Here is a 27,848-nt window from a genome sequence, read left to right as displayed (position 1 = left end):
GGATGTGGATTAGAATAGTGTTTCCCCCACAGGGCCGTTTCTGAGGGGGCTGTAGTTAATGTGGGTTTCTTAACCTCAGTGTTCCTGAGATTTGGGGTCAGATCATTTTTTGTTGTGGGGGAATGTCCTCTGCCTTGTAAGATGTTTAGGAGCACGTGGCCTCTGCCTCTGGCTGCCAGTATCAACACCCCCTCCAGTTGTCAAAACCAGAATGTCTCCAAATACTGCCAGTGTCCCCTGGGGGGCAAGATTGCCCCCAGTTGAGAACCACTGATTTAAAGCCCTTCCCTCGCTCAGTGCTTGGCATATGGGGATGTTCTTCAGTGTTTGATGCATAGCAGCTGCGTGGTAGAAGTGTGAGTGTGCACTTGAATGCTGGTGTTACGCTGTTGGGATGCTAGCTCCTTCCCTGGAAATCACGTAGAGGAGGTTCCTGTGGGGGTCCGTGTGGCACTACAGTAGCTGAATTCTTTTGGGTGGCTACCAAGAGGAGCCTCCCTCCCCATCCCGCGTCCTACTCGTGTTGCTCAGCAGCACCCGGGAAGTGCCAGCCTACCTCTCAGTGTGCATCCTCGATTTCAGGATGCCCATCCCACTCTTGTTTCAACATTCTAAACTCAGAATGAATTATAAAGTTGAAGGGTACTTTTTTTTTTATCCTTCCCTAAAGGCTGATATTGACACACACTTGATGTCAGCTTTGAAATGAAGGAATATGGTATTTCTGTGAATGTCTGGGCTTTGTAACTGGATCAGGACCTCTTTATCGGCGAAGGCCGCCTCACCTGGCTGTTTTTTCCAGGACTCGAGTAGACAGTGCCTCAGACACAGCCTCACACGTTTGAATAGCCTGCACTTCCCCATGTTCAGTAGTGATGCCATTAAACTGCCCTTTGTACGGTTTTGAACCTTCACACAGCTCAGGACAGAAACCAGTGTTGTCTCTCCCATGTCGGAACCAACAGTGTCTTTTCCGCTGTTTGCTATTTTGCCCTTGCAGCAGTGTGTTTGAGCAGTTATTTAACTGTGTTACTGTGTTTTGCTCACTGTAAAGAGGAGTATACAGTAAAAACTGGGTTTCTAACACTGGTGATGAGAAACAGATGTCTCACACTTTTACGGGAGAGTTGCATCATAACTGCTGGTAACTTATGCTAATTATACAATACGATGGTACAGAGGAGGAAAATAGTGTGGCTAATTTCACTGATCATTCGATGCATAGTGCCTTGAAATGTGCTGGAAATGGGAGGTGTGACCCAACAAAGATGTAAGTTCCACGAGGACAGGATTTTGCTCACTCTGTCTTTAGTATCCTGAGAGAGTGCTTTGAACACAGTAAGCACACAAGTAATGATGAAACATTGGTTGCTTTCCTTTATTTGGTCTCTTTTCCTGAAAGTGTCTTTAAGTGTAAACACCTCACTGTCTTATGATTCTGGTGTTTAAATACATGGATTTTTTTTTTTTTTAATTACAAGTAGGTCCCTAAACACAAGCCAGCTATTTCATCTGGTAGAAACAGCCATCTCCTGGGACATCAGTGACACAGCTGGCCGTGTAGGACTTACTGGTTCGGCTCCATGTGGTGTCTGAGAAATTCTCTGGGATGATTTCAACTGACTTTAGAAACTCTCTTCAAATGGAACTCCACTGTCCCAGTCTAGACAGATGGAAATCATTAGGTATGCAGAAAGCACTGACATCATTTGTACATGAGGTGGGCGTAAGCTGACCCAGGGACTGCTGTTTACCTTTGACGTCCTAGAACTGTGTCCCCGCAGACTGCGTTTCAAAGGTGATACCTAATTAGAAGTTCTGTGGCCTGTGGTGCTGAGTACAGGATCCAAGTCATCTCCTGTTTGACTTTCTCACATATGGGTGTGTGTAGGAAGGCAGGGGCCTGTGGTAGGTTCTACGAAAATATTTGTTGATGGATTAACCTCAGCTCTAATGTGATGAAAGAGATGTAGGTCTGTCCTGGAACGGAGCTGGGTATTTCTTCATCCATGATTCTGCTTAGCCCACACTCTGTGCCTTTGACTGGTTGGTCAGTTTTCTCCTCTGACCCTTTCCATCCCGACTGAATATTCATGATGTAGTAAAGAATGGAAACGTTATCATCTTCTAATGACCTTAAACTGATTTGCAAGCGTTCTGCAAGTCAAACCCATTTAAAGAAAGGCAACAGGCCCCACGATAAGAAACCTCAAAAAGAGGAGTGAGAATGTTCCCGCTTTAGCCTCGTGTAATTATTATTTTTTGCTGTTCGGTTGCATAGGCAAGCTGCCAGAAGATAGGCGTACAAATTAATTAACCAACTGTTTGCAGAGATATGGCCATGTCATTACTGATAACCATAAATGTAAGGCAGTGTGTCGGCTGTTTTTCTGAAATGAGGGAGGACAGAAATATTTTAGGTAGCATAAAACAAACCAAATGCTCAGTGGAGGGCAAAGTATAGTTTCTGTTAGTTTCCACTTATTAGCACAAATATTTCTTTTTCCTTGTTGTCTTAAGTGCTTCCTAATGTGTTGAAATGGGAGGGGGGCAGTGAAAGATGGATTGCCATGTTAGTCTTTTAAAAATATAGTTTAATGATTTGTACCTTAATGGAACATATTTGGATCCCACCCCTGCCCACTAAAATCATATCCAGTATAAGTTTTATACACCATAATTTAGGGTAATTGGGATTTATTAGGCCTGTGGTGAAGTTTAAGTAGTATTTTTATATATATATATAGAATGTGTGTAAATAGTTTTGCCCAGACAAGTGTCTTAAAGCAATTTTCATAATATAAGAAGCTGTGTCAATTCTGTAGGGACTGATTCTCTGTATTTCTTGTTTGTTCTTCCCCAGAGATGACACTACCAGGACCCTTAGTTAATACTTGTTGGAGGAAGGACTGAAGTTCTGTGACCAGTGACATGCCATTGCATGCTGGTTAGGGACTAGGTTCTGGAGTCAGCTAGATCTAGCCTTTAACCCCAGCCCCACCTCTTGCCAGCTGTGTGTTCTTGGGCCAGTTACTTAATCCTTCCACGCCTTTTTCCTCATTTGTAAACTTGGGCTAAGAATAGTACGTACACCACCAGGTTGTTGTGAGGATTACATAACCCGAAGCATGTATAGTACTTAGCACACTGTCTAGCCTAAGAGGTTCTCCATAAACATTTGACAAGGTGGCTATTGTTACTGTATTGTATTTTAAGCAATTGCCCAACCTTTAACATTAGAAGATCTCTGGAAAACAAACAACTGGGGAGAAATAGGTGTTGAACTTGAGGCATCACTCTGAACTGTGGCTGCCCAGGGTGTTATCTGCCAACCACATCTGTTTGCATATGGTTTTGGTAAGTGAGCTTTGAGTTCTTTGTTCAGGTGCTTTGACCGGCTTCCGCTGGAAGGATGAGGAGTAAAACCGTAAAGTCTAAAGAAGTAAAACTGAGATAAGAGAGTGCACAAAACTTTCTTGTGAAAGTATTGCCCATTAGGACTTCTAGTTGTTGAAACAGAAGTGGGCAGATGAGCTAACAGTCAAAACAAACTCGAAGTACTTTAATATTTCCCAGTGGTAACACACTGCACCTAATCTGTTTAAATGGAGCAAAGCCTTTATAACATTAGGAGAGATTAGGAGTAGAGGTAATTAACCAGCAGTCAACTCTCCTGTTTACCCAGTAAGTGTTGCCTTACAAATCTTTTCCTGCCCAATCCTGACCAGAAAAAGCAGCTGTCCAAAGCGAATTTCGTGCATGAAAGTTGAGGCCTCACGGAAATGATTACAGAACCAAAGAAGTATGATATTCAGAAAAGTTGGTGTTGAGACCAAGAGAACAATTCACACTTCAGGGACCTAGTCTGACCTAGTCCCAGCTGTCTCCTAAGTCTGACCAAGTGCTTTCAAATAGGAGGGACTCGAGTATTTATGGAATGAGTGGAGGCATGAATGGATCTGCTTGATTTGTTTTCACAGGCATCAGTGAGAACATTAAATTGACGCGTGTACAAGTGCAACAGAATCTTTAGACAAAGGAAAGATTTATCTTTATATTTATTGTAACTTCTCTGTAAATAAAGCTGCCTTTGGGGAAGCTCTAATTAACTTGCGTGTAGGCAGTGAATAGTTTCAGATGTTTATGCATGGTTCTCATCATTCTTGGAACCATGTTTTTAATTCCTGGGTAACTTTAAATGATCGGCACTTGGTGTATGTGCTTTGCCTGTTTTTATTTTGTGTGTGTGTTATTTGTTTGTTTGGTATATAGAGGAAATAATTTAGGATTTGATTTGAAAAGCATTTCTCTAAAATTAGGGAGGAGTCTTGAAGATGATGGCTTCCTTGGTATCTTCTTGGAAATCTCAGAGGCATCTAGATTTCAAATGTCCCCAGTGTATATTCCTCATTCTCAGACCTGGCATTCTTCCAGAATTCCTTCTCAGAGACTGGTGCCACTCATCCATCCTGTTCTACAAGACAGGAAACTTGGCATCATTCTCTACACCACCCTTGTGTCCAGGCCATTACCAAGTCATGTCAACATTTCCTTCTAAATATCTCTGAATCTTTTCTGTGTCATCTCAAACTCCAAGCTACCCCATATCTTTCATCTATACTGTTGCAAATGCAAGTGACTGGCCTTCTCACTTCTACTTTTGAACCACGAACCTCTCTTCACACTGCAGTCCTATCAGTGTTGAAAATAATAATAAAAAGCTTGATGATATTAGCCTTAAAGTATCCAGTAAGCATTTCCAAATCTTCCGAAAGTCTTCTCTCTCAAAGCAGTGAGAACACTGGCAAGCATTTAGGAAATTAACTTTTTCAGAATTCTAAAAATGAAAGGCTTGCAGGATCTGTTGAGCATTTATACAAGAAAAATAGCTGAACCTCTGTAAATACAGCAAACGCTGTGGTATTTTAGCTCACCCTATTTCATTGCTGTCACATCCCACTCCCCAGCTCTAGAGTTATTTTGAGAACCAGCAGACCTTATAACTATGGTGGCTGTGAAAACTAACAGCCTAGAAGCCATCAGAGTGGAGAGAATGGGTCTGGAGCTTCCCTAAAGCCACATGCCTAGAAAATTGTCACTGTTTGAACTGTCTGGTAGCCCCCTGAAAAGCTCCCTTCGCAGAACTTGTCTTTATTTGAACCAGCTTGGTTGTGCCCTATCCCTAGGTTGTTTGTAAAAAACGAAACAAAAAAAGTAACATTTATTGTACCCTACATTTGTCTGAGGTGGTGACATCAGTTGAGGCTGATGGGAGGCTGACCAAAAAACTAAGTAGGAAACACTGGGAAATGAGATGTCAGTTGAAATTTTTAAAGAGCTGCAACATACTCCTAGGGATCTAGAAAACCACATGCATTGAATCAACTATACTTTGATTAAGAAAGAAAAGAAAAGGAAACAATGTACATATATAAGGGTATACACATGCCCAGGAATGACCTGAGAAAACCCTAATCTCTCATCTCTGGCTGACTTCTAGACTCTATGCAAGCAGGAAGTGAAGACTAAGGCAGAGATGTAAATTGCTTACAAGAACATTGAAAGCATGTTGTCCCAACATCCTCACAGAGCCCCTCAGGAAAGGCTAGGGGACTTACTGCTTCAAGATTTTTAAGGAAATCCCCGCCCAATCATTAGCTAACCTTGCAAAAACTTAACCACACATAACAAAGAATACAGACTCTATCCAATTAGACCAGCTAAATCACTAAGCAAACCAAAAGGGCAGGTGGATCTGATTTCTAGAACTGTTACATTATATTATTTAAATTGTCCAGTTTTCAGCAAAAAAATTACAAGACAGGCAAAGAAACAGAAATATGGCCCACACGCAGGGGGAAAAAAGCACAAAATGCAGCCATGTCCAAACAAAGCATTTATAAAATACTGTTGAAATTAAGTTGGTTTTATTCAAACTGCATTGTCTGAAGTTGATGTTAATTGTAATCCCCAGGAGAACCACTGTGAAAGTAACTTTGGAAAAAAGTAAAAGAAGGGGAATTAAAAAGGTCTGTTAGAATCTGTCAGTTTAACACAAAAGGAGACGGAATAGAGGAACAGAAAAAGACGTAATATCTATATAAAACAAATGGCAAAATCACAGACATAAATCCCACCTTATCAGTAATTATATTAAATATAAGCTAAACACCAGCAGATAGAAATTGGTGGAATGGATTTTAAAAATTATGATCCACTGATACGCTATCAAAAGAAGACATACTTCAAAGTCAAATATGTTGAAAGTTACTGGAAAATATAACATACAGTAGTCAAAAGAGAGCTAGACTAGCTTATACAAGTATCAGACACAATAGGAGACAGAGGAGGACATTTTATAATCATGAATGAGTCAATCCAGCAGGAAGAAATAACAGTGATAAAGATACATGTACCTAACAGAGCCTCAAAATACATGAAGCACGAAACTTACACTGTGCAAGGAGAAGTGGACAATTCAGCAATAATAGTTGGAGATCTCAGTAACTTACGTTAAAAAATGGAGACAACAGCTAGGCAGAAGGTCAACACAGATGTCAAAGACTTGAAAACCACAGACAGACACAACCAACGGCAGCGGAATATACATTCTTTTCAAGTGCATGTGGAGTAATTTCAGGATCATACATTAGGCCACAATAAAATAAGCCTAAATAAATGTAAAAGGACTGAAATCATAGAAATACAATGTTCTCTAACCACAATCGAGTGAAATTAGAAATTAACCACCAAAGGAAATTTGAGAAATTCACAAACGTGAAAAGTAAACAGCGCACTCCTAAGCAAGCAGTGCGTCAAATGAGAAATCACAAGGGAAATTAGAATATGCTTTGAAATTAATGAAAATGAAACACATTGTACCAAAACTTAAATACTGTAGCTGAAGCAGCACTTAGGAGAAAATTTATAGCTGTAAATCTTTATATTAAAAAGTAAGAATGAGCTCAAATCACTAACCTAACCTTCCACCCGAAAAAACTAGAAAAACAACACACTAAACACAAAGCAAGTCGAAGAAAATAATAAGCATTAGAGTGGAAATAGATGAGTTAATCAATCGAAAAACAGAAATCAATGAAACCAACAGGTGGTACTTTGACAAGATTAAGTGTGCTTGGATTGTGATAAAACTGACAAACCTTTAGCCAGATTTCACCACATGACTCATATTACTAAACCCAGCAATGAAGTAGGTAATTAATAGGTAATTAATATCACTACTGACCTTAGAGAAACAGTGTTATGAAGGAATACTGTGAACAACTGTATGTCAACACATTGGATAACCTGAATGAAATGGATAGATTCCCAGAAAGGTACTACCAAACTACCAACACTAATGCAAGAAGAATTAGAAAATCTGAGTAGACCTAGTATAAAAATTTGAAATTAGTAACTTTAAAACTTCCCACGAAGAAAAGACCAGGCCCAGATGACTTCACTGTTGGATTTATAAATGTATAAGACATTAACACCCATCCTACATGAACTTTTCTGAAACACAGAGAAGTAGGGAACATTTCTCAACTCATTCTATGAGGCTAGTACCCTGATAACAAAACCAAAGACATCACAGAAACTGCAAACTACAAACTAATATACTCAATATACATTGTACAGTATACATTTGTTATATTCTACAACGTACGATATACTAAATACACATTTGAACAAAATACAGTTGAGCAAATATGTTCAATATGCCTTTGATGGATGGATGGATGGATTGGAAGAGTGTGAATTACTCTGGTACGAATGATTTCTTCAATATTAGTCACATTATTCAAATTTCAGTCCAGATTAGATGATGTTCTGTTTTTCAGCACTTCTCAAGCATGCGTATCACCTAGGAATCTTTTTGAAATGCAGATTCTGACTTGGTGGGTCTGGATTGAGTCCTGAAGTTCTGTAATTCTAACCAGGTTCTAAGTGATACAGAAACATTTGGCCCGTGGACCATACTTGAAGTAGGCAGGCTTTATTTTCAGGGAGAGCATAAAATTGAGCGTACCTTCTTTCTCATTTTGACCATTAATATAGAAGGAGAAGGTCTAACAAGCATTTCTTCTGTGACTTGAGGTATCTGAACCAAACTCAAGACACTACACTGTAATTTTCTATTAAAGGTTCTGAATCTTCTTGAGCATGCTTTTGGTAAGATATTTCGAGACTTTATAAATATGAGACAATTACAGCTTGTAACATCCCCTTAAGGTGGTTGTGAGAGATACAAATGTCTAGTACGTTTCATCCACATGGCTGTTGAATAATACTCAGCTATACCATAAGGCAGGTAATGTGCTTAACATGCTGTGCCAGCTGAAGGCTGGCCATTTAATTGTGGTTTTCATGTGTTCGTTACTAGGACAGAGAAAGACAGTTCATGTTTGTATATTGCGCTTGTGTACAGACTGAATGTTTGTGTTCCCCTCAAAATTCGTGTGTTGTAACCTAATCCCCAATGTGATTTTTGGAGGTGAGGCCTTTGGGAAGTGGCTAAATCATGAGTGTGGAGCTCCCATGAATGGGATCAGTGCCCTTCTAAAACGGGCTCCAGAGAGCTCCCCTCTCCTCTTCTTCCATGTGGAGGACACGGTGAAAAGATGACCGTGGACCGGGAAGCAGGTTCTCACCAGACACTGAATACGCTGGTGCTTTCATCTTGGATTTCCCAGCTTCCTGAACTGGGAGAAATAAATGTTTGTTTTTTTATAAGCCAACCAGTCTATAGTTTTTTTTTTTTTTTTGACCAATAGATCCTGCCTCAGGTTTATTTGTACAAACAGCACAGGTAGACATGAGCCGTACGCAGACAGCGGCCCAGGGGTCACACTAGTCCTATCCTCACATCAGTAGATGGAAGCCTCTACTCTGGAGCCTTTGTGGGGGCCTGGGCGCCTTTGGGAGCCGGAGCCAGAGCTGCAGCTGCGGCCTTGGTCTGAGCCTTGGCCTTGGCCTTTGGCCGACAGAGCCTGAGCCCCTTGGCGACTCGGGCACGTGCACGCTTCCCGAGCTTGGGGTGAGCAGTGCAGGCAGGTCAGCTGAGCCTGCGGCTGCTGCCCTGTGGAATCCTGGGCTTGACCTCCTTGGGCTTTCCGAGAGCCATGACAGCCTCGGCACATGCGCTCATGGCCTTGGCGTTGCTGGCCTGCATCCTCTTCAGGCCCTTCTTGTGCTGCTTGGCAAAGCGCATGTTCCTCAGGAACTTGGCGTCCACCCCCTTAAGAGACTTGTATCGTTGTGATCGGGGTTTTTTGATGCCGTTTCTGTGCCATCTTCGGGACTGGTGGTGTGTGGTGCGGTTCTTTGACTTGGCCGTGCCTGCACCGGAGCCGGGACATCCCGAATTTCCTGGGACCGGAAGAGAAAGAGCTGGTACTTTGTTATGCAGTCCAGACAGGCTAAAGAAATTTTGTATCCTGTGATTTTGCTAAACTGGTAATTCTGGGAGTTGGGGTTTTTGTTTTTTTTTTTTGGTAGATTCTTTGTGATTTTCTACATATACTGTCAAGTCATCTGCAAGTGGGGAAAGTTGTATTTTTTTCCATTCCAATCTGCGTGCCTTTTATTTCATTTTCTTGCCTGATTTCTCTGGCTAGAACTTCTTTGCTGTGCTGAAGGTGGCTGTCCTTGCCTTGTTCTTGATCTTAGGAGGAAAGCGTGGAGTCTTTTTCCGTTAAGTATGATATTCACTGTAGGTTTTTTTGTAAATAGTCTTCATCACGTTAGGGAAATCCCCTCTATTGCTAGTCCTCCGTGTTGTTGTTGTAGTAGTTGTTTTAATTTAACGAGACTATTTTTTTGTGCATCAGTTCTTATGGTAATATGATTTTTCTTCTTTAGCCTGTTCATTTCATGGGTTACGTTGTTTGCTTGTGGAGTATTTGAAGTGTCTAGTTTCCAAGTATTTGGAAATTTTCTTGTATCTTTCTGTTACTGATTTCTAACTTAATTCCATTGTGGTCAGAGAAGATACTTGATATGATTTCAGTTATTTTAAATTTGTTGAGGTTTGTTGTCTGGGCCAGGATATGGTCTGTATTGGACTAAAATGTAAAGCCGGATCAGTAGGCAGCACTGTTCCATAGTTAACGCTGTTTTTAGTTGTACGAGAGCCGTGGGTTTTCTGCTTACAAGATACCTGGCTGAGGCGGTGCTGCCGCGCTGACTGCCTTTTGAACAAAAGAAGGAATGGTGTTTTTAACTGAGTCATGAGTGTATAGCCATAACCTTAACAATAATAATCATAATAATAATAACACTACTCTTTACTAAGTCCTTATAAACATTCTCCTTTCTGTGCTTAGACTGACGTCGAAGTAAGCATTTCACATGAATTATGTCATTCAGCCCAGCAGTCTGCTGACTTAGGTACCATTGTTTCCACCACTTTTCAAACGCAGGAGCTGGATGTCTGGAGGTAAGTACCTGTATTGAGGTTAGAGTACCAGCTGCATGGTAAACTCTCTGATACCTCGTGTTTTCTCACAGGCCACAAGCCTAGCTGAATGGTACTGATGCAGGTAAGATCCCCTGAGGGTTTTGGCAGGCACTTCAGGATTCAGGACACACTGGAGGCTTGGTTTCTGACTTGAAAGGTCAGGGTTTGCTGACAGTATATTGAGTAGCTAAAACGCACACATGGGGTAGCCTGTCACGTGTGTCACCTTCGTGGTCCCACCTGCCTTCCCTAAGCCAGGATCCCTAGGATTTTGGGGTTTGCTTCGTCTGCTCTATCCCAGGCCCCGTATCTCAGTTTCAGCACAAGTAGTGACAACAGTAACACTTATGACTTTTACCGTAAGATTGGCCACTTGTAGTCAGTGATTAATGACTGTTAGGACTGTGTTCTTCTAACTCTTCGGTCCTCTTGGTATTTGGTTGGTTGCTTTTTAATTGGAAACATTTCATTTTTCTTTTCTTTTCTTCAGATCTAGTTTTTATTGACTCTTGTAGTTCAGACAGGGTGCCAAACCACGTATATTTTGGCAGGTTGTTGATTGGCCCTTTTTTGTCTCTGGTTGGTTCCATCAGTTAATGTCTTTTATGATCAAAGTCCAGTTCCCTTTAATTGTTGAAGCAGAAACTATGGATTTGGGAGAAGTGTTTGTGGAAGGTAGAAATAAGATTCTGTTTTATCTTTTCTGACTTGAGATGTTAAAGCTCACTTAACAGCAGTTAAAAAACTCCTTGATTACCTAGAATTGACAGTTACTATTTTAAATAAATTTAGGACTGACTATAGTTAAAGCCCAGTTATGTGCAGACCAGCCTTCCAGGACCATCAGGTTACTTAGAAGTGTTTCAGACACTAGTGGGGCTGAGAATCCTAGTGTTTAAGGAAATCTTTGAATAGCAATGAGAGCACACAGTCCAGAGGTAGCCTTAGAAGCCTGCTGTCACATAGGAAGCACTGGGTGATTTTGATTAAACAAGACGAGAGAGGCAGGGAGGGCACTGAGCAATGGAGAGACTCTTGTAGGGAGGTGGTGAGGAGCACGTCCTTTGGAGTAGCCTCCCTTCAAATCCCAGCTCGTCCATGTACTGGCTCTGTGACCTAAGACAGGTAATTTTGTTCCCCTACTTGCTTGATCTATAAAGTGGCCATAGTGACCCTGAGATGTGGGCGTATTGTGAGGATCAAATGAGTTCTACTTAGCACCATACCTGGAACACGGGAAGTGCTCAGTAACTGCAGACTTCCATTATTTTGTTATGTATATTGCTTCCCAGGTGTTGTGATCTTTGCTCACTGATGTATACCCAGTACCTAGAATCGTGTCTAGGCATAGGAGACATTTGATACATACATGAATGATACATATTGAGTACTTGCCATGATACCTGACATACATTCAGTACTTAATACATGGAGTTATAAGAGGTGGTGTCTGTAGACCAGCAAAGATTAGAAGCAGTGTCCAGTGTAACCCGCTGACAGTAAAAACAGAAATAATTATAATCATAATAGGTAGGACAGAGCCAGCACATGCTCTGTGCCAGACAGTCCTAAGCGCTTGATGTATGCTAACATTTCACCCTCTTAACTACCCATTAAGGTAGTTGCTGTTATCATTGTCATTTTACAAATGAGGATACTGAAGCCAAGGAACTTGCCCGAGTTCATACTCCTAGTGAGCGATGACACTGAACTCAGGAAGTCTGATCCAGAGGCCTTTCTCAAATTCTCCTGTTGAGAACCTCCTGTGTGCCAGGCACTGTGCTGTGCACATACGGCCTCTGCCCTCATGGAGTTTGTATCTTAGGAAGATAACCAAAATGCAAATTACAAATAACTAATGAGTGAAGAGAGGGAACTGCCTGAAGAGATAGGGTCCTGCTTTAAATTAGGTGGTCAGGGAAGGTCTTTCCAATGGAATGTAACCTGAGGCCTGGAGCCAGCCAGGCAAAGCATTCTGTACAGAGGGAACAGAATTAGCAAGGGCCCTGAGGTGGGCAGGTGATTGGCATGTGGCCCTAACTGTCAAGGCGATAGAATTCTGGCATGGAGGAGGGAAGTGCCGTGTTTTGAGATTGCAGAGATCTGGCAGGGACTTCTGAGCATAGGTTTTCACTCTGACTACATTGGAGAACCACTAAGAGCTTTAATCAGACCAGGTGACATTTATGATGTAAAAACATCACTGGTTACTGTGTGTGGGCGGGTGGCGGAGTTGGAATAGGTGGAGGGGAGGACAGCCACTGTTTAGATCAAAGACCAGAGGACAGTGATCTGGAAGATGATAAAGAAGGACTCTCGTTTACAAGGTACACTGTATTATTCTAAGCATTTTATGTCTACTCATTAGTTCTCCCAACAACTTTTGAGATAGGTACTCTTACTTCACCCATTTATAGATGAAGAAACTGAGGTACAGGCTACCAAGTGACAGGACTGGGACTTGAATGCAGCCAGCGTGGTTCTGGAGGCTGTGCCTTCAACTGCCAGCTCTGTTGCCTTTGCAGACTAGGTTCCTCCGTCTGTGCCTCCCAGCATCCATGCGTCCACATTAGCTGTAGTGGCCGAGAAACGAACTGTAGCCCATCGCTGGCTTGCTCCCTCTGCCTCACCCTGCATCTCTGGTCTCCTGAGGCCTTCGCAGTGTCCCCCCGAGCACGTCTTCAGTCTGGTCTCCCCCATCTTCATCACACAGTCACTTCCCGTCTCGCTCTGACTTCTGCATCAGCCCCTGGGGACCACTCCCTATCCCCTTAGCTCAGTAGATCCACACTCGCGCCAGAGGGTCCTTGTGCATCATGTCGCTGCCTCGCTTAAAACCATGAGTTCTCCTGGGCTTGCAGGGTAGAGCTTCAACTCCGAAGCACGGGCACTGACCCCGTGCAGGGGGAGCGCCAGCAAGTCTCCTCTGCCGCTGTGCTGCGGCTCATTGCTTACAGGGAGGGGGGTGTGGTCCACAGCAGGGGCATCAGACCGCTTGGGAGTTAAGCTCGCACTGTAAGATAGTTGCCATTTGGTGTCTGTATCCATCTCCTGCAAGTTTAATTATTGAGAACTGGGGCCGTTGCAGCAGAACATTTCTGACGTGTGTATATTGTGTTTCTGTTTCTTTTGCTAACACTGAGTGCTTACTGCATGCTCAGCACAGGTTCGTTCATTTCTTCTTCCCAATAACACTGCGAAATGTAGGTCCTGTTAACTGTAGTTTACAGATGAGGAAACTGAAGTTCAGAGAGGTTACTAGTTTAACCGTGTTCACGTAGCTAGTAAGAGAAAGAACAGGGGCCTGAGTCCAGGCAGTCTGATTCCGCAACTGCTCTTTGTTACTGCACTGCACACACTGGCAAAAGAGAACTCGCCAGTGTGTGTGTTTGAGCATCAGGCCCTGAAACACAACAAGCTACCACCAGGAAGGGGATCATGTGTTCAGGTGACACCTTTTCACCTTTGAACTTGTGTCTCACTGAATGGATGCCCAGTTCTAGAGGGTGGCTGTGCGTTATCACACGACATAAAGGCACAGCTGTAACCTTGACTTGGACTGGCACCACAGGGACTTCGTCTAATACTTCAGTTACTCTCCATCAAGTAGCATGGAACACGTTCATCTGCTGCTTCCTGTCCGTCGGGTTAGGCATTGTTAGGCGGGCACTGTCACTAGATTGCAGAACAAGGCAGATGGGGACTTAGTCTGGCAGGAGGAGATGCAGGCTCACAGGATAGTTGCAAAGAGGGTCTCTTGCTATGTGGCGAGGTTAAGGCAGTGCTCTGAGAGTGGGTAACAGGGCCCTGCCTGGCCAAGTCTCCACGGCAGTGACATTGCGGCTGAGACCAAATGAAGTAAGGCAACAAGCCAGGTGAAGGTCTGGAGGAGGCGGGTTCCAAGCGGAGGGAATGGCAGGCACTGGGGCGCTGTGACAGGAGAGAGCGTGGTGTGCTTGGAGCAACAGGAAGGCCCAAGGGACCAGATGCAGGGAGCTGGCGGGGAGAGGGGATCTTGGTTATCTAAGAGCAAAGGAAGCTACGGGAGAGTTCCAGGGGCCTGTCATCACTTCACAAGCACACAGCAGGAGCTCACTTCTCAGGATCTGTGCTCGGCTAGTCTAGGCAAAGCAAGGAAGCTGGGGTCCAGCAGGGCTGCACAGGAGCTACGACTGGGCAAAAGTCATGCCCCAGTGAGGGAGGGGCTGTAGTGGAGGAGCGAGTGGTATTAGTAAGAGCACAACTCTTGTCGAGCAGCGGGAGTTCCACAGAGAAGAGGGGAAAGCTTTCTGTGCTACAGGGACAGTTCTGGCCAGAAGGTGGGACTGCGGGGAGCATGGCTGGTTCCAGGCAGGCCCGTCGGTCTGGAGCGTGGAGCACGTTGGCTTAGACTGGAGAGATGGGAGGAGCAGAGAGCGCGCTGGGGCCTGGCTTACCCAGGGGTCTGTCAGGGCTCCCAGTCCCACTCTGGGGCAGCAGAGGTCTCTAAGGAGAGGAATGCCTTTATTACTCTGTGGGTTGGTGGCTTTGGCAGCAGAGTGGAGGAGGCTGAAGAGGGAAGAAACTCGGACCCTGTTAGGAGCTCTGTCCTGGTGTGTGGAGGCCACCAGGCCCTGACCTCGGGGCACTGGTGGTGGGAGTGGCATGGAGGCGACAGATTCTGGCAGTGTTTCTGGGAGAATGTTGGGAATTGCCTGGGCTTTCGAGCCCAGCAGACCTGGGTTCAAATCTTGGCTCTGCCGCTTGCTAGTTTGTGAGATCTCAGTGTCTGTGTGCTGTAAATAAGTTTCCTGAGCTAAACAGTGGGGTGCATGACTCCTGTCTCCCATCAAGGCAGTGCTTCCTCAGGCCTTTTAAGCCTTTGCATGTATTAGCTCTCTGAGTCTTTCTACCGCGTTCAGTGTCTGGTGAATTAAGGTACCATGGTCATCACCATTTAACAAGTGAAGTTCAGAGAGGTTATAGAGCCTGCTCAAGATCCCACTGGATTCAGAGTGGTAGGGAGTGGCCCACGGTGTTAGCCACGCTGCTTAAAATACCTGTGACAAAGAGTAAGTCACTTGGGAGGCGGTGGGGGCAGCCCTTTGAAGAGATGACAGCTGAGCTGAGACCTGATGTGTGAGAATGCACCAGGCATTTTGTGAAGAGCAAGGGCAGGGCCTGGCCGAGAAAGAGCTTTCTAAGGAGAGGATGGAGGTCAGTGTGCCTGGGGCAGAGTGGGCCGAAGGGAGGGAAGCAGGGGGTGAGAGGGAGCGGGATAGGCCTCTGGCAGGAGCCTGGGCGCTGTGGTAAAGGCTGGGGTTTTTATTCCAAGAGGAGTGGGAAGCTGCTGGAGAAATGTTAACAGTAGTGATGTGACCTTCTGGAGGACTTCAAAGAATCACTCTGGAGCCCGTGTGGAAGGGGTTGTCAACCACGTGGGAGATTTCTTCCATAGTCCACCGGAAAGAAGTGGGTGACAGGCTCTAGGGCACTGGACCTGAGTGGAGAGAAGTGGACAGAGGTGGTGGAGTAGAGAGCTGACCGGACCTGCTGGCGGCGTGGCTGTGATGAGGGAAAGAGGTGTCAGAGGTGACGTCAGGGTTTTTAGTTTGAGGAGCTGAATAGGGTCATTTACCCAGAAGGGAGAGGGTTTGGCGGCTGGGGAGCAGAGCAGGGTGATGAGCAAAGCTGTCCTGGGTGTGCTTGTTCAATGTCAGATGCATCTAAAACATCCAGATGGCAGTGTCTAGTAGGCAGTTGGAAATGTGAGTCTAGACAGAGCTCGGAGCCTCTGGGCTAGAGATGGAAGTGTGGGAGTCACTGGTATGTAGAAGTTTGGGTGCGTGGGAGAAGGGAGACGCGCAGGGTACTGCAAAGGTGAAATGCTTCTCTCTGGCACTCCAGTCTGCTTGTTGGGCACAGTCCTCACGTGGGGATGGCAGCACCAAAGTGACTGTTCAGGGACTGGTTTTGAGCACAGGGTCTTCACTCTGCCCACATGTGCTCCGGGTACTTAAACCCAGTCCTTCCTCCCCTGCTGGCCTGGGGTCTCTAAAGCACATGATGGCCTAGATGTGGGTGCCGGGCCACTTGGGCTAATTGGAAGATTCAGAATGACCTGAATCCTGAGAAAGATTTAGGGCTTACACACAATAAAATCCCTTCTTTCAAAATAGTTCATAATCCATGGGGTCAAGTGCAGTTTTAAAACTTTTCCTTATGTTTCCTGTAGTGGTTTAAGTTGTATATTTTAAGGGTATTTTATAAACTTTTTTTCCCTTTAACTCAATAGGAACTCTATTTTGTTTTCTATTTTAAATGAAACTCCCCATCTTGTATTTGGGCAAGTAGCTTATGTTAATTTGTGGATGGCTGATTGTGAACCTACCCTTTAAGAATACTGAGAAACATACATAGTGTCTCTCACAAAAATTATTTCATTTTCTCTGTTGTCACAACATTCCACATGCTGTTCCTGTTGCTAAGGCTTTGGAATGTCCCAGTGCAGAAAAGGGATCTAGAACTCCTTTTTTTTTTTTTCTCCTGAAGAAGACATTTAAATTGTTTTGTATCTTCTAGCTTGCATCCAAATAGGGGTATCTGAAAGTAAAGAACTTAGAAAGGTAAAATCAAAGTTACTTTAGGTTCTCCCAACAGGAATTCGATTTCATAGGGTAGCATGAATTGCCCTTAAGCGTACCACGTTTCCTTCCGCAGGGATTGTGCGTGCATGTGTGCGTCTGCGCACACGTGCAGGCTTGTTAGGCAGATATGATGTGCTAGAGAGATTGAGAACTGAGTCCTCAGGTGGTGCAAACCTGAGTTTGAGTCCTGCTTTCTTCCTGGGTGATATTTGACTAGTTCTTGTCTCCATCAGTAAAATGAGGATTATATTGTAGGGTTAAACCATAGGAAAAATGCTTATTTAGCTCAGAACCTGGCACACAGTCATGTCTCAGAAAATGCCAACTGTTCATCTTTATGATTATCATCCATTATTGTCATCATCAATTGCTAATAATTATAAGTTATTGAGGAAATTGAACTTTTTACCGAAGTATGAGATTCCTGGTCCCTCACAGAATGGCCCCTACCCACTTAGTTTTACTAGTACTTCTAAGTCTCACAAAAGGATCAGAAGGATTCAGAGCAAAAATAGAACAAATTTCTACGTAAACATCATTGTGGCCAAGTGAATTCTTACTACTTGAGAGGATCGGTGGAGTTGTTTGTTCTTCACAATTACCTTACTCACAGAGGGGTGGGAGGCTGGTGCCCAGCAGTATCTGGTATCTGGCAAAAGGGACATATTTTAAAAAGCGCTGCTTGACGTTGAGTGCTGTGGGAAACCCTGCAAACCAGGCACGTTGCAGAGGCCCAAATCTAAACTGAGACCACTTCATTTCATGCTTTAATTACTGCTTCATTAAGAACGCTGACAATCAAGTTGATTGCGATAATGAATCTGTTGATTTGATATTTATAGACATTTCATACTTTTCAGCTATAAGCTACAAATGTTTATGCCATTTCAGAGTTTCCGTGTTAATTGTCCTGTGTCAGATGCATTTAGCACAGGGGTATATGGAACTTACCGTAAACTACTTTAAATTTCTGTTTTTACAAAGGAAATGTCATGTCAAACTGTCACCATGGAAGATGGCTTATTACATGTTGATCATCGCACGGGTATAACCTTTCCCCTTCTCCCACATGCACTATTTTTAACTCAATGTGGGCATGCTTTTAAGGAAAATAGCACATTGTTTAGCTCTTGTTTTTCATAAAATTATCAAGCTGAGTCGCAGAAGTCAGCAGTCTATTAGCACCTTCTAATGTTAAATGTTAATCAGTTTATGCGGTCAAAGTTGTTCAGCCCTGACATTCAACTTACAGGAGTTGGAATCTGGAAGGAATTTCTAGAAATCATATTCCTCTGGTCTTCAAGGGACCAGATTCAAGCCACTGTTGTGAGTCAGAATCAAATCTCAGCTACTGACTTAGATAAAGTGCTTCACCTCTCTCTGAGTCAGTTTCCTCCTCTGTCGAGCAGCATTATAATGGCATCTACCTAGGTAGTTGTGAGGATAAAAGGAACGTGCTAATGCCACTGCTCCATCCCGGAATCGTGTTGGTCCCCGATATATTTCATATTTACAGCTAGCTGTCTGCACAGTTCAGTGTAATAGAAGTGTTTAAGAAAACCTGGGCTGTAACCATGTTGTGACCTGGTGAAAGGATATTAGATCAGTAATTTGATATTTTAGAGATTATCATCACTTTACATCACCGCAGGGCATTTTCTGTTTCCTTTAAAACTACCAGCTCACCCAAGCTGGAGAAGATGTGAAATTAAATCTTACCAGGAAAGAAAGCAGAGGCTGATCAGCCTTTTGGATCTTTTCTCCCCCTCTTTAAACTTAGTATTCGGTCTACTGAAATATTTGCTTAATTGAAATGTGCTAATTATCCATTCAGTGGCGATACTCTAAATAGGGCATATAGTGTCAAATGCAATAGTGTCAAATGCCAATTCTGAGATATTTAAAAGATTTAGATTATTTAGATTATGAACTGTTAGCTCTGTTCCCTGTATTGTCACTAATAATTAAGTGTTCACGGTTGGGACCTTTTAGTTACTCATGTATTACCAGGTATCAAGTTACTGTACTTCCAGTTTTCATGTATTTGCAGATAGTTTAGTTTTACGTTTGTGTTTTAATGAACTCCTTACTATAAAAAATCCAGCTTGTATCTTGTCCTATTCTAGTAACTGAACTGCGATTAACACATGAAATGTTGTGTTTGTGCTGAAGGTTTTTCTGTCCAGTGACGTCAGTATGTAAGCAAAAGGACTAGAGGTTGTTGTGACCTGGTGAAAAAAGAAAGTGTAAAAATAATTTTCTTTGTATGACATCTGACGAAACCAGCAATTTTACTCTTCAGTGAAACCTCTGCTTCCTTTCTGACTGTTCCCTAGAACTCAGAGACCAGATGACTGGAATAGAATGCGTAGTTAAACAAATAGAACCATTAGATAGTACAGCTTTGTGAATTGCTGAGCATTTTATGTGGTTGCAGATTCTCTCTCATAACCTTTGGTAGAGTTTATCTAAAGTTGCTTTATTGTGTGAATGTATTCGTTGTTTGCATTTGAATAGATTTGTCTCTTTTACTCCATACTAAAGATTTTTTGTGCATTTTATTTTAACCCTTTTTTTTTTTTTAACAGTGTTTCTGTAAGCCTGATTTGATGTCTCTCTTAATCATTACATTGTGCCATATTTGTTACTTTTAAACTGGGGTGACTTTTCTCCCGATGCGCTTTATCGTGAGTCCGCTCCTTTGGAAAGTACTGCCATCCCCAATGGTTTCATATTAACCAGAACCACATGAGTGAGTGATGCGCTCTTTTTTTATTGCAGACATGCCAATATTTGGTCTCTGTCCAGCCCACGATGATTTCTACTTGGTGGTGTGTAACGACTGTAATCAGGTTGTCAAACCGCAGGCATTTCAATCGCATTATGGTAAGTGTTTAACCATTTAAAAATCATTATTAGAGGGTCAGAGGTAAAGCAGGATTAAACTGAAGGCCAGTGACAGCATGGGTAGGAGATAGAACACCCCTCCGTGATCAGGAAGTGGGTTTTCTAATTCATTGAATGGGTTAATGCCTGTCAGATGTTGGTTATTTTCTGAATTTATTGAAAAGGATGTGCATTTTCTGAGATTTATTAATATGAGACGGCAAAAAATGTATTTTGCAAAATCTCTATTGAAATACTGCGTCAATATAGTAGAAGATATGTTTCCTTCTAGATCCCGTGGTTGTGAATTTAGTGGATGGTAAATTTATATATACACACATAGTATGGAGACATGACTCTTAAAGGAAATGTGATTTTGAAATGTCCAAGTTCAGTAGTTCTGAATCTGTCTTGATGTCATATTGTGATTTGTGCCTATGGTGAACCCATACCGTCTTACCCCCATCAAAATGCGCATGTACTTAGAATGAAGCATTGTGACTTCACAAGTTTCATGAATCCCTGATCCATCCCTGGGCTTGTAGGCTCTAAGCCTGTTTTTATCTGGGTATGAATCATGGGAAAATCTAAATAAGGTGGTTTTGCATTGTCATAAGGTTATCTAAAGAGTTTAAAAAAGAAGTCTGATCATGAAACTTAATTTTATGTCCCGTTAGGTTCAGTAACAACTCAGTAGTATTTGAGCACCCACCTTGCTTCAAGGCACTGGGGCTTTGATTCCTACCTCCATGGAGTTTAAAATCTAGCTGGAGAGACAGGCAAAACTAACTGGACACATTATAAAAATAATTGCAGATCGTTTCCTCATTGTCCTCACTACTACAAATGTGAGTTTGAGACAGAGAGGAACAGCAGGCTGTTTCTGTAATAGAGTGTTCAAGCGAAACCTCTCAGGAGGTGACCCTGGTGACCTGAGCCCTAAGTGATGAGGGGGTCCACCCAGGCGGCAGTCTGGAGTAGAAGCATTCAATACGGAGGGGCGAGCTGGCGCACAGAGCTGAGGAAGGCTAGGGAAGCTGGTGAGGGGAAGTAGAGACCAGAGAAGTCTGGCCTTATAGGCCGGGACCCTGTTCGTGCGCAGGCTTGTAGGCCAGAGGAGGGAGACGCTCGGGGCTACTGAAGGTTTACCCTCTCCCTGGTAGATCTGCGGAGGTTAGGCCGTGGGAGAAGATCAGAAGCCGGGAGGAGGGTTCAGGGTGAAGACGGTAGCAGACGAAGCCCTAGCGCCGAGATACACTTTACAGCTGGAACCTGCAGGGCTTTCTGTCAGGACAGTGCTTGTTTTTAAGAGTCAAACCATCATAATCAACATCCTACATTTTTCTCCCAAAGAATCTTTTCTGTAATCATAAAACGGTTCTCTGAGTGTCTGCTTTGGGGTGAGGCCCAGGGGTAGGCAGCAGAGTGAGTACAAAGCTGAGGAAGATACTCTCTCCTTGCCTAGGACTCTCAGCGGCTGTTACTGGAAAAGGCAGTTAGTCACTTGCCCCGTATTTTGGAATTAAGGATTTTGAAGGCAGACTAGACTGGATTTAAATTTAAACTTGCAAGAGCCGTCGGTTAGTTCTTTGTCTTGAGCTACTTTCCCCAGCTCGGCTTCCCTTGTTACAACGGGGGGACGGGAACAGCAGCCTCGCTGGTCCGCAGCGAGGGGTGCGTGAAACAGCGCCCGGCAAGTGGTCAGTGTGAGAGGGGGGCAAAGGTGCCGCTGTAGGCAGAGGAAGGTGGGTCTGAAGTCGCTAGACAGTCCGCGGTCTTAAGAACAAGGAGGTGAGGAGGAGCACAGATTGCTTCTTGAAGAGTAACTCAGAGGAGGCTTCCTAAAGGGGGCGGCCTTCACATCGGGCTGTTCTGAAGAGTACATGGATTGTTTTCCCCATGTGCAGATTCTTTCTCCTGAGTTTTTTGGTGTGCAATATACATCCATTGTGGAAAATGCAGAAAATGCTGTAATCCCCTAATCTGGGGAGTGTTTTCATGGGGACTGACAGGGCTGCCCCACACCGCTGCACGGTTTGTGCACTGAACAGCCAGCCACATTTGGTGGCTCCAGGTTGGCCACAGGGGTGATGGGAGCAAGTGCCGAGGCAGGGCTTCCCAGGCTGTCTGGAGCGGACCGCACGGAGTCTGCATGGCTGGAGCTGATGTACCCATGTGTGCAAGGGCTGTGTGCCAAGGCAGGCGGGGCGGCCCAGAGACTCAGTGTCGCCAGACTCCCTGGGCCCTGAGGGATGCAACTTAGTGGTCCTCCAGAGAATTGATGGGTAAAGTGGATTAGAAGGGAGTGAGAGAGGAAAGTGGAATGTGAAAGCAGCTGCTGTTGGGGGAAGGCCCGCTTAAAGGTGTCGCCTCTCCCAGGACTTCCTTAGGTGGGAAGGGGCCCTCTCGGTCTCCTCTCCCAGAGGCAACTGCACTCCATTACAGCACATTTCATGGAGATGGTTTTCCTTTCTTTCTTTCTTTCTTTTCTTTTTTTTTTTTATATTTTTATTGACGTATAGTCAGTTTACAATGTTGTATCAGTTTCTGGTGTACAGCACAATGCTTCAGTCATACAGGAACATACGTATATTTGTTTTCATGTTCTTTTTCACCATAAGTTACTACAAGATATTGAATGTAGTTCTCTGTGCTGTACATAAACTTGATGAGATGATTTTCTTTACCTTCCTGTCTCTCTCTTACAATGTCTCTGTATTGGGGGCAGGGGGAAGGAGTGTCTTAAAATCCTACTTCTGCTGTTTTTCTCTACCAGTATGTAGCATGCACAGTGTCTTCTAGTAAGATACTTGTTGAATGACCAAGGAATTGTGGTAACTTCTGAAGCAGAAGAAGGTATGGTGTGAGTACAAGAACCGCACGTATAATCCAGTGCCTTCTGTGACCAGGCAGGAAATGCAGCTGATAGAGGCCACTGGGTGGGGGCTTTGGTCCCTCTAGTGGCAGGGGAAATAGTAAACCTGTAAGGGAGGAGAGAGTCCCTGGCAGAAAGACGAGGGCCAACTGCTGCGAGAGGGACTCGGCTGGGAAATGTGTAAGGAGTTCCCTCTCCGGGGGCAGCAGCCAAAGAGAAGGCTGATGGAATAAAGCGGAGGCATGCAGGTGGATAGGTGTGTGGGCCTGGGGTCAACTCCACCAAGTGGAGGCAAGCACCCTGTGATGGCTCTGGAGTGGTTTGGGAGTGACACCCCACCCACCTGGAGAAGGAGAGGTGGTCAGGGGCCCCAGGTCCAAGAACCCTTCCCAGTGCTGCCAGTCTCTCTTCTGTCTTTGGGGTGAGGAGCTGTAACAGGAAGAAGTATTTGGAACCCATTCTTTTTTGTTCTAATTCCAGAAGGCCGATTGCTACATGTCTGCTTTCCAGAGTTAGCACCAAAAAAACAGAACAAAACAAAAAAAACTCGAAAGTTTTTGAAGTTCAAAAACTTTCTATGTAGCCATTGTTATCTTTTGATGAAATTGGTGGAAATGTGTGGGCCGTCTTCTGTGAGTTCTTGTATTGCTGGTGCTCATCTGTGACTTTCATGAACAAACGAGCAGTTGCTACAAAATCCAACAGGCACTTCCTTTAAGGCCCCTGCTGCCTGGCAGTGACAGGGAGGGAAGCTCCGATGGCAGCCAGGCTTCTAGCTCAGTTCTGAACTGGTGAGCAGGCTGTTGCCCAGAGTAGTGAGAGACCAATGGGCATACCTCCCTTCTGGTGCTTTGATTTCCTGCGCTTCACAGATACTACGTTTTTTACACATTGAAGGTTGGGAGCAACCCTGTGTTAAGCAAATCTGTTGGTGCCATCTTTCCAACAGCATTTGATCGCTTCGTGTCTCTGTCACATTTTGGGAATTCTTGAAACATTTCAAACTTTCTTGTTGTTACGTTTGTTATTATGACCCGTAGTTTTTGTTGCTCATACAACTCACCAAAGGCTCAGATGATGGGGTTAGCATTTTTTAGACATAAAGTATTTATTTGTTAAGGTGAGTGCATTTTTTTAGACATAATGCTATTATACACATAATAGTCCACAGTATAGTATAAACATAACTGTAAGCACTGGGAAACCAAAAAATTCACATGGCCTGCTTCATTGTGATACTCACTTTATTGCGGTGGTCTTGATCCATACCGGCAATAAAGTGTCTCTCAAGCGTGCCTGTAATTTTTGCTAGCCGAGCTGCCTTTTTGGGAATGAGCCATTAAGCAGGATTTCCGTTGGAGCCATGAGGGTGAGTGATTGTCGTGTCATTTTGGTGTTTCCAGTGTCGTCTGATTGCTTTCATAGTATAGATTGCTTTCTTTCTTGGAAACTGCATCGTAATACCATTCTCTCTTGATGTTGTTTTAATGTTTTAAAATAGTCCAGCATGCTTCATATTTCCCTTTTACTCACTATTTTTAGGAGCAAGATGTTTCTTACTGCGAATTTCAGATTTTAAAATATATTGAATCGGTGGATCCCAGACCCCCTGTGTACCCAAATCAGAGGGGAGCTTTCTCAGTGACCCCTTCCTAGAGCTGACCCCAGGCCAGCTGGCTGGGAATCGCCATGGGTAGGACCCAGGAACCTGCATTCTCAACGGCTCCCTGGGCCGATTCTGACCCACAGGCTGGTGGGATGCGCTTGGCTCACAGCAGATCCCGTCACTGTCGGGGTTGCTGCTGTGCATTCCCATGCTTGACATCGTGACTGACGCAGGTGGGTGCGCAGAGATTTGAGTCTAGCAAGGATGGTATGAAAGGCAGCCCCTGGTGGTTTTTTTTTTTAAACTAATTTTTAACTTTTTGTATATGTGCCGGAAATCTCACGTTTGGCTCTAAAATTTAAGTATTAAAGAAGGCTGATATGGTGACACGCCCTATGGCAGAAGCCGTTTCTTTTGAGGTTGCTAACCAAGTTGGGAACGTCAGTTGATCATTTTGTTAGTAATAAATGGGTGGGTCCTAAACGGGCTACTGAGCGGCATAAAACACGCAGTCCTTTTTCATACAGTTACTGTAGATGTGAACAGGGAGATCCCGATGACTTGCGGGAAGCCTCTGGGGTTCTGTGCTGAAAGCTTCCCAGGTAATTCTAATGAGCTGTGTGTGTGCACTGCTCTGTGCTCTGCCGCTTCCCTTTGAGTTTGCTTGTGAAGAATGCTCTCATTTCTCTCCACCTGTCTGATGCAGACATGGGCTGATCTTACCTGGGTGAAAGAAATGAGCAGTGTTAATTCAGCCCGGACAGGTGCCACAGTTAGCATCTCTCTAATTAATTGAAACCCTGCTCGAATGTCAGTTATGGAAGTATTTTGCCTCACATGAGTTAGGCTGACCCACTTTTTCACCTTTTGGCTCAGCGCTCAATCCCTGAGCTCATGGGCCTCTGCCACCTTTTCCCAAGTTTAATCCATCAGGTTCCATCTTTATGATCTGCTTACTTCATTCCACTTAATATTTTTTCTTTGCATCAAATGACTTCTATTTAAATAAATCTTTTACAAAGAAAACCTTACTGGAATCATAGACAGGAAGACTAGTGTTCTTTGCCATAGATGGTAAGTGGTGTAAAAATAAATACAGTGAAAAGATAAAGTTCTTTCCTGGTGCTCTTGTCAGTGCCGGCCTGAGCCCTGAGGCCTGCTTCCTTGGGTAAAAAGGAGACTAGCGCGTTTTAGGCAAGTGTCATCCACAGACTAGTGTGATGTCATCAGAAGAAGTAGAAGAGATTTGGAAAAGGTGTAAGTTCTCACTTGTGATTTAGTGTTTTTAATACTGGGGAGGGATGCCTACTCCATGTTTGGAGAAACACCAGCTCAAGCCGTTGGATTTGGTTCCTTCTGGTGTTTAGGGAGCTGTCTACGGAGGCCAGCCCCAGCCCCAGGAAATGCCATCCCCAGGGAGCAGAATTCTCACCTCTCATGTTCACCTGCAAAAGGGCCGCAGATAAATGCCCTTTGCCGTCTGTCCGTTGATTCTGCGTGTTGAGCCGCTCCGGGTTGCTGTTAGCCGTGTGTAGGACATCTGTGTGCCCCTTTGTCAGACCTGTCTTCACGCAGGGGGATGTCATAAGCCTGTCTTTTTCATAACTTTGTGGAAGTAGCTGTAGCAGAAACCCTTGTCGAGACACTCTTAGCGCTTCCTCCATTTGGACATATTACGAATGTGGTAAAATTAACGGCCACACACGGTGCTTGGACTTAATGTTCCTTGAAGTGCACTGCGGTGGCTTGGATTCTTTTAGATGCCAGCATAAATTATATTTTTCTAAAATGTCATTTTCATCAGAGGATGCGTAAAAAGAAATTACTCATACTTTTTTGAGCTAATTAATTGGTTTCAAAGAATGTTCGTGTAAGAGCAAAGTGAATCTTACTCTGTGAGATCCCATGGGCTGGTTCTGCCAAAAATTCCGATCTCCCTGTTGACAACAATTTCATGTAATTGGGGCCAGTGATTGCCGGCGTATAAGTTAATCTGCATCATGAAGCAGAGGTTTTGCTGTTTGATAAAGAACAGCCTCTCCCTCTTGTCACTTGATTGACTTAGACAAGGAAAGTAACAGCTTCAGGTATTTTGAATGAGTTATTTTATTTGGCTATGAAGTAACTTAGTTTTGGATAAAGGAAAAAATGTTTCTTTTTTCTCTCCGCTGTTAGCTAAATTTGGGCACTACATTCTTTTAACCTGCGTCTTATTCTGCTTTGAAACATTCAGTGATACTTAATCTTTTTAGGATTGGCATTCATTTAAAAGTCCACAGACTAGTGATAATTTCTTATAGTACTTGATTCACAAAGTGCTTTGCATGTGTTATCTTATTTCCTATTTTTAGTGACCCACTGAATGGATGATTTTATTTCCAGTTTACAGATCAAACTCCTAAATTAAATTTCATTCGCACAGATAAAATGTCCCAGGCTGGGTTTTCCATCTACTTACATCTGTTTCTTTTGCATATAATAAGGGTGTATAGAGTTAAAAGAAAATCTGGAGAAGGTGTAATGAATTCCACATGTCACAAAACTGTCATTAATGACAGATGTTCTAGCTCAGGTAGAATTTTAAGTTTGCTTAGAGTCGCTGGGTCAGCATCATAAACCCATTACATCAGAGAGAACGTTTAGTAATTTGAAGACATAATGGTAGTAGGTAGATATTTGATTTAGCCTAGTCATTGGATTTCTCTTCGGCCTGTTCTACTTTATTTAACCCTAAATCATAGTAGCTATTCAAAGCCAAGCTCCTCCTCTTTTTCTTCCAGCCTCATAACATTTTTAGCCTCTTTAGAGAATTGGTCAGCATATTTCTGCAGTCAGTATAAAGACTGAAACTTGTAGCAGAGCCAAAAATACTTCACTCTTTTGCTTCAAAGACACATGCCTGGCCTTTGTCCAGCAGTCGGGGGCTGAGCCAGGGAAGGGAGCAAACTAACAGAGGCACATCAAAACGTGAGCGATGTCAGTCAGGGTGAACCTCAGTTTAACTCTCGGAGGAAATTCCAAGTTGACCATTTGTTGTAAGCATTTTGTCACTGAATAGCACGATGTAAAATTAATGCAGTGGCTTCAGTTTTTCTTTGCCTCAAGCCAAATGGTGCTAATTAAAATTTTCAAATAATTTCAGTAGCATCAGGTAAAGGACCACGCTGTCCCTAGCTAACAAAATTTCATCTTTTTTTCTTCCTTATATAAGCCGGTATATTTAAGTGGTATAACTTATGCCATTTGTAGGAGTAGCATTTTAATTTCTAGTTATGGAATATATTGATTTTTCTTCATACTGAAATCTGTGCCTTTGTTAATATCTGCGCCTTGGGATTTCTTTAAAAAAATAATAAACTGGCCATGATATTATTCATGCATTTAACCAATGTT

General features: G+C 43.6%; 1 protein-coding gene and 1 pseudogene across 15 annotated transcripts in view; one reads left to right on the top strand and one right to left on the bottom strand.

The window, feature by feature from the left end:
- Positions 1-27,848, top strand: part of ATXN7 (ataxin 7) — a 142,654-nt gene that overhangs the window by 59,425 nt on the left and 55,381 nt on the right. For all 15 annotated transcript variants that reach the window (XM_074344552.1, XM_074344551.1, XM_074344548.1 and 12 more), the window contains one exon: positions 19,870-19,974. In XM_074344552.1, coding sequence (XP_074200653.1) covers positions 19,870-19,974 — 105 coding nt within the window. The remainder of the gene's footprint in view (positions 1-19,869; positions 19,975-27,848) is intronic.
- LOC141573735 (large ribosomal subunit protein eL29 pseudogene) lies at positions 7,762-13,638 on the bottom strand (annotated as a pseudogene).

This window comes from Camelus bactrianus, chromosome 17 (assembly GCF_048773025.1).
Source record: "Camelus bactrianus isolate YW-2024 breed Bactrian camel chromosome 17, ASM4877302v1, whole genome shotgun sequence".
NCBI classification, from domain to species: Eukaryota; Metazoa; Chordata; class Mammalia; order Artiodactyla; family Camelidae; genus Camelus; species Camelus bactrianus.
This window is presented reverse-complemented; position numbering and strand designations above follow the sequence as displayed.